The following is a 12,059-nucleotide window of genomic DNA, read 5'->3' as shown; positions in this document are numbered from 1 at the left end:
GTAATTTTGTTCCTTATTCTTTGTTTTAAGTTTGTATCCAGAAATCACCTATTTCCATTTTCAACCTCTAAACATCTGCAGTCTCAGTTATCTGACGGACAATTACTGGGGGTGCTTCTGTTACTTGTTGGGTGCGATTCCACATGAGCTTCCATTTATCTGTTACAGTCATGCTCAAACATCTGGGTACTAAGTTCCTATTTGTGCTTACTATTGCGGCAGATGAATGGAGGGATCGTACACTCACCACCATCGACTCCAAGTAAACAGGATCTGCTCATCACATTCTCCTGAGGAAAGACATCCCATAGCCATGGAAGTAAGCCCGGGACTTGGCTCGGGTAAACTTCAGATCTCCTGTCTCCTCCCACGGCCTCCTTCTCCAATCACATCTCTACGCTCTAACTTGAACAACCATCACTGCTGCTCTCCTGCATATCTATTTCTCTCTCTCAGAGAGACTACCATATACTTCCAGCTCCTCCCTCAAAGTATCTGTCACACTTCATGATAGGAAGACAGCACACACCATAAACATAGACTGAAATGACACAAGACACAGACATACACTTACAAAGACACAACTACAATACACCAGGAAAGAGACAAGCATCACACAGACAAACAATCTAACTCTGGGCCACTAATTGGCTTGCAAGAAAGTAGGATTATATATGATTTAAAGGGGTTGTCCCACGCCGAAACAGGTTTTGTTTTTTTTCAATAGGCCCCCCGTTCGGCGCGAGACAAACACAAGGGATGGGTTAAAAAAAAAACAGTTTAGTACTTACCCGAATCCCCGCTCTGCAGCGACTTCTTTCTTAGCAAGATGGCTGCCGGGATCTTCACCCACGATGCACCGCGGGTCTTCTCCCATGGTGCACCGTGGGCTCTGTGCGGTCCATTGCCGATTCCAGCCTCCTGATTGGCTGGAATCGGCACACGTGACGGGGCGGAGCTACGAGGACCAGCTCTCCGGCACGAGCGGGCCCATTCACCAGGGAGAAGACCGGACTACGCAAGCGCGTCTAATCGGGCGATTAGACGCTGAAATTAGACGGCACCATGGAGACGGGGACGCCAGCAACGGAACAGGTAAGTGAATAACTTCTGTATGGCTCATAATTAATGCACAATGTATATTACAAAGTGCATTAATATGGCCATACAGAAGTGTATAACCCCACTTTCTTTCGCGGGACAACCCCTTTAAGTAAAGCACATGTACGTGCAGTGATGGAAGACCAAAGTACTCACAATCACATCGTAGTGTTTGTAAGTACTTTGTCGGCTGAGTTTCCATAAACGAATTCCTAGTAGAGGTAGTGAGAGGTTTTTCTCTATAAACCATATACTATAATATATCACAATGTTAAAAAGACAACAACATTGAACATTTTTTTGACAAATTCTGTAGAAGAGGTAAGTCACCCTAGGGCCACTCCACAGAGTCTGGCTTTATGGAATAGGGTTCAGAAAAAAGCCACATATAACAGACTCCCTCAACACATGAAAGAAGGAGCTCTGGTCATGATGATAAATGCTACGTGTGGCACAAATCCATCATTTCCCATCATCTTTTTGTGTGCTGAAATACTGCAGAATGTCCTCAGCGGAAATTTCTGTGGAAAATTCTGCAGCATTTCAACATCGAAAAAGCAGTCAAAATCTGCACACTGTCTTTTTGAAACAGCCCTGCCTATTTCCGGCACATGTAAGCATACCCCAGCAGTAATAGTGACCCCCCCCCCAGCGATAAAAGTGACCCCCTCCAGCGGCCCAGCAGTAATAGTGACCGCCCCCTAGCAGTAATAGTAACCCCCCACAGCGGCCGCTCTATAATAGTGACACCCTACAGTGGCTGCCAGTATTATAGTGACGCCCCACAGCGGCCCCTAGTATAATAGTGACATCCCACTGCGGCCCCCAGTATAATAGTGAGACCCCACAGCGCCCCCCCCGTATAATAGTGACACCCCACAGCGGCCCCCCAATATAATAGTGACACCCCACAGCGGCCCCCCAATATAATAGTGACACCCCACAGCGGCCCCCAGTATAATAGTGATATCCCACAGCAGCCCCAGTGTAATAGTGATATCCCACAGCAGCCCCAGTGTAATAGTGATATCCCACAGCAGCCCCAGTGTAATAGTGATATCCCACAGCAGCCCCAGTGTAATAGTGATATCCCACAGCAGCCCCAGTGTAATAGTGATATCCCACAGCAGCCCCAGTGTAATAGTGATATCCCACAGCAGCCCCAGTGTAATAGTGATATCCCACAGCAGCCCCAGTGTAATAGTGATATCCCACAGCGTGTCCCCAGCCCGGTTGAGACCCACATACTTACCCTCTCCACCTCGTGGAAGCTCCACTCTTCCTCTGCTGTGACGCCAGTGTGCCGGAAGCCTCCTCCCCTGCTCTCACAGAACCAAGTAGGAGATGTCAGAGGAAGGGGGGAGAAGGATCCCGGCTACACACTGAGGTCACAGTGTGGCCAGGATCAGCGCCGCTACCTGAGCAGTGTATATTGTCAGGGGAGCCGCAGCCCCTGCCGGTATTCACTAACGTGGTGAGCGGCAGAAGGCGGCACGTGCTAGCAGGGAGGGCTTTGCGTCCCGCCTCTGGCGCGGGTGCCATAGGTTCGCCACTACTGCTATAGAATATCCTGAAAATATGACCTGTTGGGTGTACCTTGATGACTGGAGTTTTTCACCCCTGTTCCAGGAATCAATGACGCTATAAAATGCTTCCAAAGGTATGCTGGAGGGGTGTAAAAAGAAACATGGAAGTGTTTGAGTCAATCCAATGGAGGTCTGTGGTGTGACTGGAAGACTGATGAACACTAATGCAACCATCTAATTGGAAGCCTTTAACCTGGAAAAACCCAAGTATCAGGATGTGATGAGCTAACAGAGACAGACCTCAAGGGACCTGCATCAGTAATTGCAAAAAAAAAACAACTAAGAAGCGCTGCCGGCTCTGCTGCTCTTCTCCCCTGTCCGACACTGGTCTTCAGCATCTCTTCTGGCCTGGGATTGGAAAATCCCCAGCTTCAGGAAGTGCGGCCTCTGATTGGTTGAATGCTGTGATGCTTAGCCACTTAGAGCCAGCAATCGATGAACCAATCACAGCCATTCATTGGGCTTTGACAGTAGGTTTTCCTACCGTCAAAGTTGCATCGTACCGCATAAAAACAGAGTTTACCTGTGATGCAATAGAGAGGAAGGCTCCATAGGGAAACATGGGCTATAAAACCTCACAAGTCGCGTGCATATCATGAAACCCGCGCATTTTTTTACTCGCAATGTAGCATGCTACAAAACATCACGAGTGTGAAGTAACCCATAGGAAAGCCTGGGCTACACATACATGCAATTTGTAGCATTGTCACATCATGAGAAAATCGCGCGACTTTGTCGCCCATGTGAACGGAGCCTTATACTGAGGAAAAAAAAATAGATGAGTAGAGAGCCTCCTCTTGGCAAAGCTTATTTTTTAGGCATATGAATCATGTGAATAGCCATCCTTAAAGTGAATCTGCCACTATCTTTTTTGCAACCCTTAAGGCCCTTTTAGACACAATGATTTCGTTCAAAAATCGCTCAAAGCCATCTTTTGAGCGATAATCGTTGTGTAACTGCACTGACATTGTGCAGTTTTCCTTAAAGGGGTTGTCCCGCGGCAGCAAGTGGGTCTATACACTTCTGTATGGCCATAATAATGCACTTTGTAATGTACATTGTGCATTAATTATGAGCCATACAGAAGTTATAAAAAGTTTTATACTTACCTGCTCCGTTGCTGGCGTCCTCGTTCCCATGGAGCCGACTAATTTTCGCCCTCCGATGGCCAAATTAGCCGCGCTTGCGCAGTCCGGGTCTTCTTCTTTTCTGAATGGGGCTCCGTGTAGCTCCGCCCGGTCACGTGCCGATTCCAGCCAATCAGGAGGCTGGAATCGGCAATGGACCGCACAGAAGCCCTGCGGTCCATGGAGACAGAGGATCCCGGCGGCCATCTTCAGCAGGTGAGTATGAAGACGCCGGACCGCCGGGATTCAGGTAAGCGCTGTGCGGGTTGTTTTTTTAACCCCTGCATCGGGGTTGTCTCGCGCCGAACGGGGGGGGGGGGGGGGGGGGGTTAAAAAAAAAAAAAAAAACCCGTTTCGGCGCGGGACAACCCCTTTAAGCTGTCGCTGATCACTGATCTTTCAGCATAACTTCGAGCGGGAAACAGTTGGATGCAGAAGACAAGCGGCCCCGCTTGTCTTCTGCATCCCCCGCTCGGAGCGCAAGGTGATCACTCAACGTTTGAGCTGTCACCTTGCGCTTTAAAAAAGCACACAACTATTCTCACTCAAATATCGACCAAAAGATTTTTTGAGCGATAATCGTTGTGTCTAAACCAGGCTTTACTGAGAGCAAAATAAGATGATGTCAATGCACACTGATTACAGTGTTATATCTGGGGTGCTTATCTGTGCTGTAGTTTGGGAGAAACTTGCATTTCATTATCAGCAGCCAGACATAAACCTACTCAAAGTACTAACAATCACTTGTCTGTAAGTGAGTATGTTACCTGCTACGACCCTGAGCACATGACGGTGACATAATTGCAGATCCTAAAGCATAAAACATGCAGTGCCTGACAGCAGCCATGTGCTGACAGGACCTGTGATGATGTCACGCGCATGTAGCAAAGCTGTGTGCGGTGTGTGCGACGTGCGCATGTAGAAGAGCTCGGTGTGTGTGTGCACGGCGGAGTGGTGTTGTGTCTCCTTAAGAACACCAAAAAAATTTGTGGAGACATGAGGGGGTGAGTGGGTCAGAGAATGGCACAGTCTCTCCGCAAGGAGAGCACCCAAAAGGAGTGTGGGGACACTTAAAAATTGAGTGATGAAACTTAGAAGGCCTTGTAAGCTCCTCTGGGTAATTTATGCAAATAAGGAAGATAGACCTAATACCAATTGCATGGCAGCATTCCTTCAAATCAATGTGATATTTTAACAAGTCTTAATGAATGGGAATAGAAAACCAGGCCAGAAAATGTTAGACAGCTCTTTCGGGGTGCATGCCCCTCATCAGTGTGCAGTAGGTTTGTAGCTTAGCTGGTGAGAGGACTGCGATGTGGGTCAAGAGGGGTGTCATGTCTCCTCAAGGAGAGCACACAAAAGGGGGGGTGGGGACAACCAGAAGGGAATTAAGGACATGCACATGTAGCAGAACTGTGTGTGTGTGTGTGTGTGTGTGTGTGTGTGTGTGAGATATGTACATGTAGCAGAGGTGTGTGTCCCTTAACAGCACCATAACTTAGTCTACGGTGCTGTGGAAATGTGACACGTTTATAGATGAGCGAGCACCAAAATGCTCGGGTGCTCTTTACTCGAGTCGAACTTTTCGTAATGCTCGAGAGCTCATTTTGAGTAACGAACCCCACTGAAGTCAATGGGAGGCACCATTTTTCAAGGTGACCCATTATCCGCATATGGGAGGTTGAGCGAATCACCTGAAAACATCATCAGAAAGTGACGGAAACACCACAGAAACTGATAGGGAACGTCAGGGACAAACCATAATCGGCAAGGCACACATGCTGGCACATCTTAGCTAAGCACCACACTAGGTGCAACCAAGGACAATCACTGCCTGCGGGTGACACCACTGCCTCTTCTCCTGTGTTACATGCTGGCATTGCTGTCCAATCCCCCGTACGAGCCTGCATCCACAGCGTGGTCAAATTTATCCCTGCGCAGCGTTCAGCTGCCCCTATGCCACACGGTCGCTTGATAAGCACACCACCCACAGGTATATTTATCAATGCGTATTGAACGAGGAGGAACAGGAGACACACTGCAGAAGGTTGGCAGAGCCTGGCAGCGACCCTCTTTGAAAGTGTGGGCAATAGCCCACAATGCTGATGAGAATTGCTAATAAATTAATGTACGATCATAATTCCAATCCCATGCCACCTCTGTCACAAAATTGTCAGGAGCCACAAACGTGGGCATAAAGGGGACTCAGGTGCCAGCACTTCTACACATCTCCACAATGCAGCAGCGCATACTAAAACCAAAGATTGGTTTGAAGCAGGAGGTGTCGCCAAAGTAGCCACTACAGGTATACAGTGACCCTGCGAAAGTCTCATGAAATCAGTCACGCTTCCTGTGAACGCTCCAATCCAGTATCTCGGATAACTGTGGTAACCCGAGAGATAATACATGGCGACCAGCGCTGACCCCCAGGGATGCGTGCGTTTATCAGACCCAAACCAATCCGGATGTTTGCCATTCAGGGCATTATACGTCAGCGGACATCCTAAAACAGGCAGTGTACAATGAGTTGTCCTGTTATACAGCCGGGATGCATGCGAATGTCTTGTGCGCACTACTGGTCCCAGGCAGCCAAACCACTGATGCACACAATAAGAGGAGTAGTAGTCCTAGAAAGGACTGTTGGGTTACAATTATTCCAATCCTGTGCCACCTTCGTCACAAATTTGTCAGGGGCCACAAATGTGGGCATAAAGCAGATGCCAGTACTTCTAACCATCAGCACAATTCAACAACCCATTCTTAAACAAAAGATTGCCTTGAAGCAGGAGGTGTCGCAAAAGTTGCCACCACAGGTATACAGTGACCCTGTGAAAGCCTCATTGAATCAGTTAAGCTTCCTTTGATCGCTCCAAGGACAGCATAACCCATGAAGAAATTGGAGTGGCCAAGATGGTGGAGTTGCACCCCGCCCAGGACCTTGGCCTCTGCCCACACCCTCACCTAACGCGGGCATAAAGCGGACTCGGATGCTAGTATTTCCAAGCATCAGCAAAATTCAGCAACCCTTTCTAAAATGAAAGATTTCTTTTAAGCAGGAGGTGTTCCTAAAGTTTTCACCACAGCAATACAGTGACCCTGTGAAAGTCTCACTAAATTGGTCACGGTTCCTTTGATCACTCCAAAGACTGCATGAACCGTGAAGAAATTGGAGTGGGCAAAGCAGGACAATTCATTCTGTGTATGTGTCAGATAGCTGAACACCGCTCTGGGAAACCTTTCTGTACCAAGAGTATAGGCGAACCCCTGAAACCTTTCTGTACCAAGAATATAGGCGAACCCCTGAAACCTTTCTGTACCAAGAGTATAGGCGAACCCCTGAAACCTTTCAGTAGCAAGAGTATAGGCAAATCCCTGAAACCTTTCAGTAGCAAGAGCATAGGCGAACCACTCAAACATTTCTGGAGCAAGAGTATAGGCGAACCCCTCAAACCTTTCTGTAGCAAGAGAATTGGCGAACCCCTGAAACCTTTCTGTACCAAGAGTATCGACAAACCCCTGAAACATTTCTGTACCAAGAGTACAGGCGAACCCCTAAAACATTTTTGTACAAAGAGCATAGCCAACTCCAGGAAAAATTGGTGTACCAAGAGTGTAGGTGAACCCCTGAAAAATTGGTGTACTGAGAGTATAGGCGAACACCTGAAAAATTTATTTACTAAGAGTATAGGCGAATCCCGGAAAAAATGGTTTGCTATGAGTATAGGCGAAGGCATGAAAGATTTGTTTGCTATGATTTTGGACGAAGCCCGAAAAAATTGGTTTGCTCTGAGTATAGGTGAAGCGCAGAAAAATGTGTGTACCAAGAGTACAGGTGTACCCCTGAAAAATTGGTTTACCCACGGTTCAGGTGAAACTCAGAAACATTTTTTAAAGATAGAGCTCGTAGTTGCTTAATTTGCTAACAGAGCCTGGAGGCAGCCCTCCGAAAAAATTTGTTTTAACAGAGCCTTTTGACTGTTCAGCGTGATGACATGCTGGTTTAAGAGGAGGAGGAGGAGGATCAGAGAGGGATAGACCAAGCAACTTCTCCCCTTTTTGGGGGTCATAGAGGATCCATGGTTCTCCTGTTCCAGCTAAAAGCATCTTTATGTTCCACTGCTTTCCACCGGTGGAGAAGAGAAGTCTGGGGAAAACCAGCCTTTGTTCATCCTAATGAGTGTAAGCCTGTCAGCACTGTCAGTTGACCAGCGGGTACGCTTATCCGTGATGATCCCCCCAGCAGCACTAAACACCCTCTGCGATAAGATGCTAGCGGCAGGGCAGGGCAGGCCAGCAACTCCAAGGCGTACAATGCAAGTTCGTGCCACGTGTCCAGCTTTGACACCCAATAGTTGTATGGAGCAGAGGGATTACGTAAGACATTGGTACGGTCGGCAATGTACTCTCTGACCATCTTTTTACACTGTTTCCTCCGACTTAGCCTAGACTGGGGAGTTTTGACACAATCTGGCTGGGGAGCCATAAAGCTGGCAAAGGCCTTGGAGAGTGTTCCCCTGCCTGCGCTGGACATGCTGCCTGATCCCTGCACCTCCCCTGCTACTTGGCCCACTGAAGTACATCCTCTACCACTAGCGTTGTCAGATAGGAACCTTAGCATCAGCTTTTTCACTAGGGCCCTGTGGTATTGCATCACTCTCATACTCCTTTCCCCTTCGGGAAAGGTTCTACTTATACCGTGGGTCGAGAAGGGTGAACACCAAGTAACCCATGTTGGCCAGAATGCATCTAACGCGAGGGTCACAGGAAAGCAAGCTTAACATGAAGTCAGCCATGTGTGCTAGAGTCCCAGTATGCAACACAACGTTGTCCTCACTCGGAGGATGATTTTCATGATCCTCCTCCTCCTCTTCAGCCCATACATGCTGAACAGATGTGAGGGAAGTAGCATGGGTACCGTCTGCAGTGTAGGGAGCAGTCTCTTCCCCCTCTTCCTCCAATACGCACTGAGAAACAGGCATGAGGGTGGTCTGGCTATCAAGCGACATACTGTCATCTCCCATCTGCTGTTCTAACCACAAAGCATCGGCCTTTATGCTTACAATAGGCAAAGCAGCGGGATGGTTACGCTGATAATGGCGGCGTTGCGGCTTACCATTTATGTAGACTCCTCAAAGTTTCCTTGGACCTGACAGATGTCTGCCATCCATGCCCACTCCTCTGTGAAGAACTGCGGAGGCTGACTACCTCTCTGACGGCCATGTTGCAGCTGCTATTCTACAATGGCTCTATGCGGCTCGTACAGCCTGGCCAACATGTGCAAAGTTGAACTCCAGCGCGTGGGCATGTCGCACATTAGTCGGTGCACTGCAGCTGGAAGCGTTGTTGCAGTGTCCTGAGAGTGGCAGCATCTGTGGTGTACTTCCCGAAATGGGTGCACACGCAACACACCTTGCTGAGCAGGTCAGACAAATGGGGGTAGTTTTTCAGAAAGCGCTGAACCACCAGATTGAACACGTGGGCCAGGCATGGCATGTGTTTTAGTCTGCCAAGCTGCAGGGCGCCCATTATCACACACGACCATGCCTGGTTGGAGGTTCAGCGGTGAAAGCCACTGGTCAGTCTGCTCTGTCACAGCCTGCAACTGCTCTTGGGCAGTGTGCCACTTCTCTCCCAAGCTGAGTAGTTTCAGCACCGCCTGGTGACGCTTCCCACCGCAGTGCTGCAGCGTCTCGAGCTACCGACTGCCGGCGATGTGCTCACACGTGGTAATTGAGAGGGGAGGGTGTGGAGGAGGGGGGGTGTTTGGAGGAGGTGGTATAATACACCGGAGAAACCTTCACCGAGGTAGGACCTGCAATCTTCGGTGTGGGTAGCACGTGAGCGGACCCAGGGTCAGACGCGGTCCCAGCCTCCACCAAGTTCACCCAATGTGCTGTCAGGGAGCTGTAGTGTCCCTGCCTGCCAGCACTTGTCCACGTGTCTGTGGTTAAGTGGACCTTCTCAGTAACCACATTGGTGAGGACACGGTTTAAGTTGCATGAGACATGCTGGTGTAGGGCGGGGACTGCACATTGGGAAAAATTGTGGCGACTAGGGACCGAGTACTGAGGGACCGCTGCCGCCATCAGGTTGCAGAAAGTCTCCTTTTCGACTAGCCTGTATGGCAGCATCTCCAGGCTGAGTAGTTTTGCGATATGCACTTTTAAAACTTGTGCATGCGGGTGGGTGGCCGCGTATTTCCGTTTTCGTTCCAACGATTGGGTTAGCGACAGCTGATTGCTGCGCTGGGACAAATTGGTGGAGGCTGTGGAGGTGAAGGTGTGGGTGCAGGCCAGGAGGCGCTTGTTCCTGCGTCCTGGTAGGGGGATTGCATCTCTGTGCCAGGTTGTGACACTCGAGAAGAGGCAATGGTGTGACCCACAGGCGGTAAATGGCCTTCGTTCCACCTCGTGGAGTGCGTAGCCATCCTATGCCTGCGCATGCTGGTGGTGGTCAGGCTGGTAGTGGTGGCTCCCCAGCTGATCTTGGTTCGGCACAGGTTGCACACCATTGTTCGTTAGTCATCTGCGCTCTCACTAAAAAACCTCCAGACCTTCGAACACCTAGCCCTCTGCATGGAGGCTTGCCGCGAGGTGCTGTATATATATATATATATATTTTTTTTTTTTTTTAAATTTAATAACTTTATATGATGAATCTCTACGCCTATGTGATTATATTTACTACCTATATATTTACTATTTTTATAGCTTTTAACGGCCACACATTGGTGGTTGGGACCTAGGCATTGTTCTGGACCTCATCACGTACACCGCACCAAGTCATGTGACCACTCTACTCTTCCCTGTGCACCCAGCGGCATACACGTCATCACGTATGCCGCCACGGGTCATGTGATCGCTCACCCCTCCTCCTCATTGCAAGGATTCTGCACCAATGTTATGTCATCAGCACTCGGCAGCAGGTACGTCATGACGTACACTCCTTCTCCTTGTACGTTGGTACAATGGCGCCGGCCAATGCACGACACCGGGAGTTCTTTTGCAGTAATGGTATGTGTATTTGGTTTATTATTTAAGCTTGATCAGTATATGTGATGTCTTATACTTGAAAAAGGCTACATATAGCCGAAACGCATTGTATGTTTTTGGCTCCCCTGAAGGGGAACCCTTTGTACATGTAAATAAATTTACTATTGGATTGCCTTGGAGTTGATTTGATCCTGGTGGACGTGGATCTGGACTATTTTCATTTAAGGCTACCCTGGACCCTGAAAGGGGAGAATTGTTGCCCAGTTATCTGGGTGCCTACTCCCCTCTCTTAAGTGAGTACCTCCTCATTCTGTATGTTTGCAGCGCAGCTTTGTTTGCAATTCTTTTGAATTCTTTACCTCCATCACTTGTTGATGGAGGGTTTATTTTTTCCCATTGCTGCAGCTCTCCATTGATTGGATTACATATAGTTTGGATTGGGAATCCCCCTGGCACTGCCCTTATTGGACTTGGATATTTTATGTGTTTTATCCCAAGGCGTTTTCCCACCTTCTTCAGATCTGTTATCAGCAATGAACGATTTCTTTGTATACAATGTTTTTTGTAAAGATTTTGCCAGAATCAGGAAGTCCTTTGTCTTGCTCTGGTCCATGGACAATTTAAACTTTTAGATTATGAAAGTGCCCTTTTCGGAGGAGAAGGTGGGGGCACATATATATTTTAAGAAGCGAGTCATCAGCACATTGCCTTTCTATGTAAGGATGATGAAACTCTTACCTTTCACTGACACTGATGTGGGATTATCGAGGCCACTCATCGCTCCACCAGAACTTTCCTGCAAAGTAAAGAGATGACAAAGAAGTAAAAGGCCCCACATTATCTTATATCCAGACAGAGGTGGAAAACCCCTCGACGACAGGAACCAATCTGCCCTAAAAAGGAGAAGGATCTGCTCAAGTGGGGATCAAACTGGATCAACATTCAACCAAGGATCAAATATTACAAACCATTGGCAGTACTGTCTAGTTGTATCCGATAAAGTGGAGTGCCACAAATGGGCGGTGCCGCCTACCATGGCACCAATATAAATACAGAATTAAACAGCACGGCTGGCGCTCTCTTAAATATGTCGCTGCCAATAAATCAGTTGTCCTAAATAGTTTGTCAGAAGATACAAAACTGAGCTCTAATTTACCACAAAAAGACTCTGGAGCTCCAACAGACGGAAACTGATCAAGTTGGTGATTGTAGCTCCTCACATACTAATCGCCATGGTTTGTCTGACAGAGCGG

At 48.2% G+C, this 12,059-nt stretch overlaps 1 protein-coding gene across 1 annotated transcript in view; it reads right to left on the bottom strand.

Annotated features, from left to right (window-relative positions):
- Positions 1-12,059, bottom strand: part of LOC136620111 (uncharacterized) — a 534,467-nt gene that overhangs the window by 5,386 nt on the left and 517,022 nt on the right. The window contains 1 exon segment of the mRNA XM_066594833.1: positions 11,545-11,602. Coding sequence (XP_066450930.1) covers positions 11,545-11,602 — 58 coding nt within the window.

Source organism: Eleutherodactylus coqui, chromosome 3, assembly GCF_035609145.1.
Source record: "Eleutherodactylus coqui strain aEleCoq1 chromosome 3, aEleCoq1.hap1, whole genome shotgun sequence".
NCBI classification, from domain to species: domain Eukaryota; kingdom Metazoa; phylum Chordata; class Amphibia; order Anura; family Eleutherodactylidae; genus Eleutherodactylus; species Eleutherodactylus coqui.
Note: the sequence above shows the minus strand (reverse complement) of the source record. Positions and strands in the feature narration are given on the sequence as shown.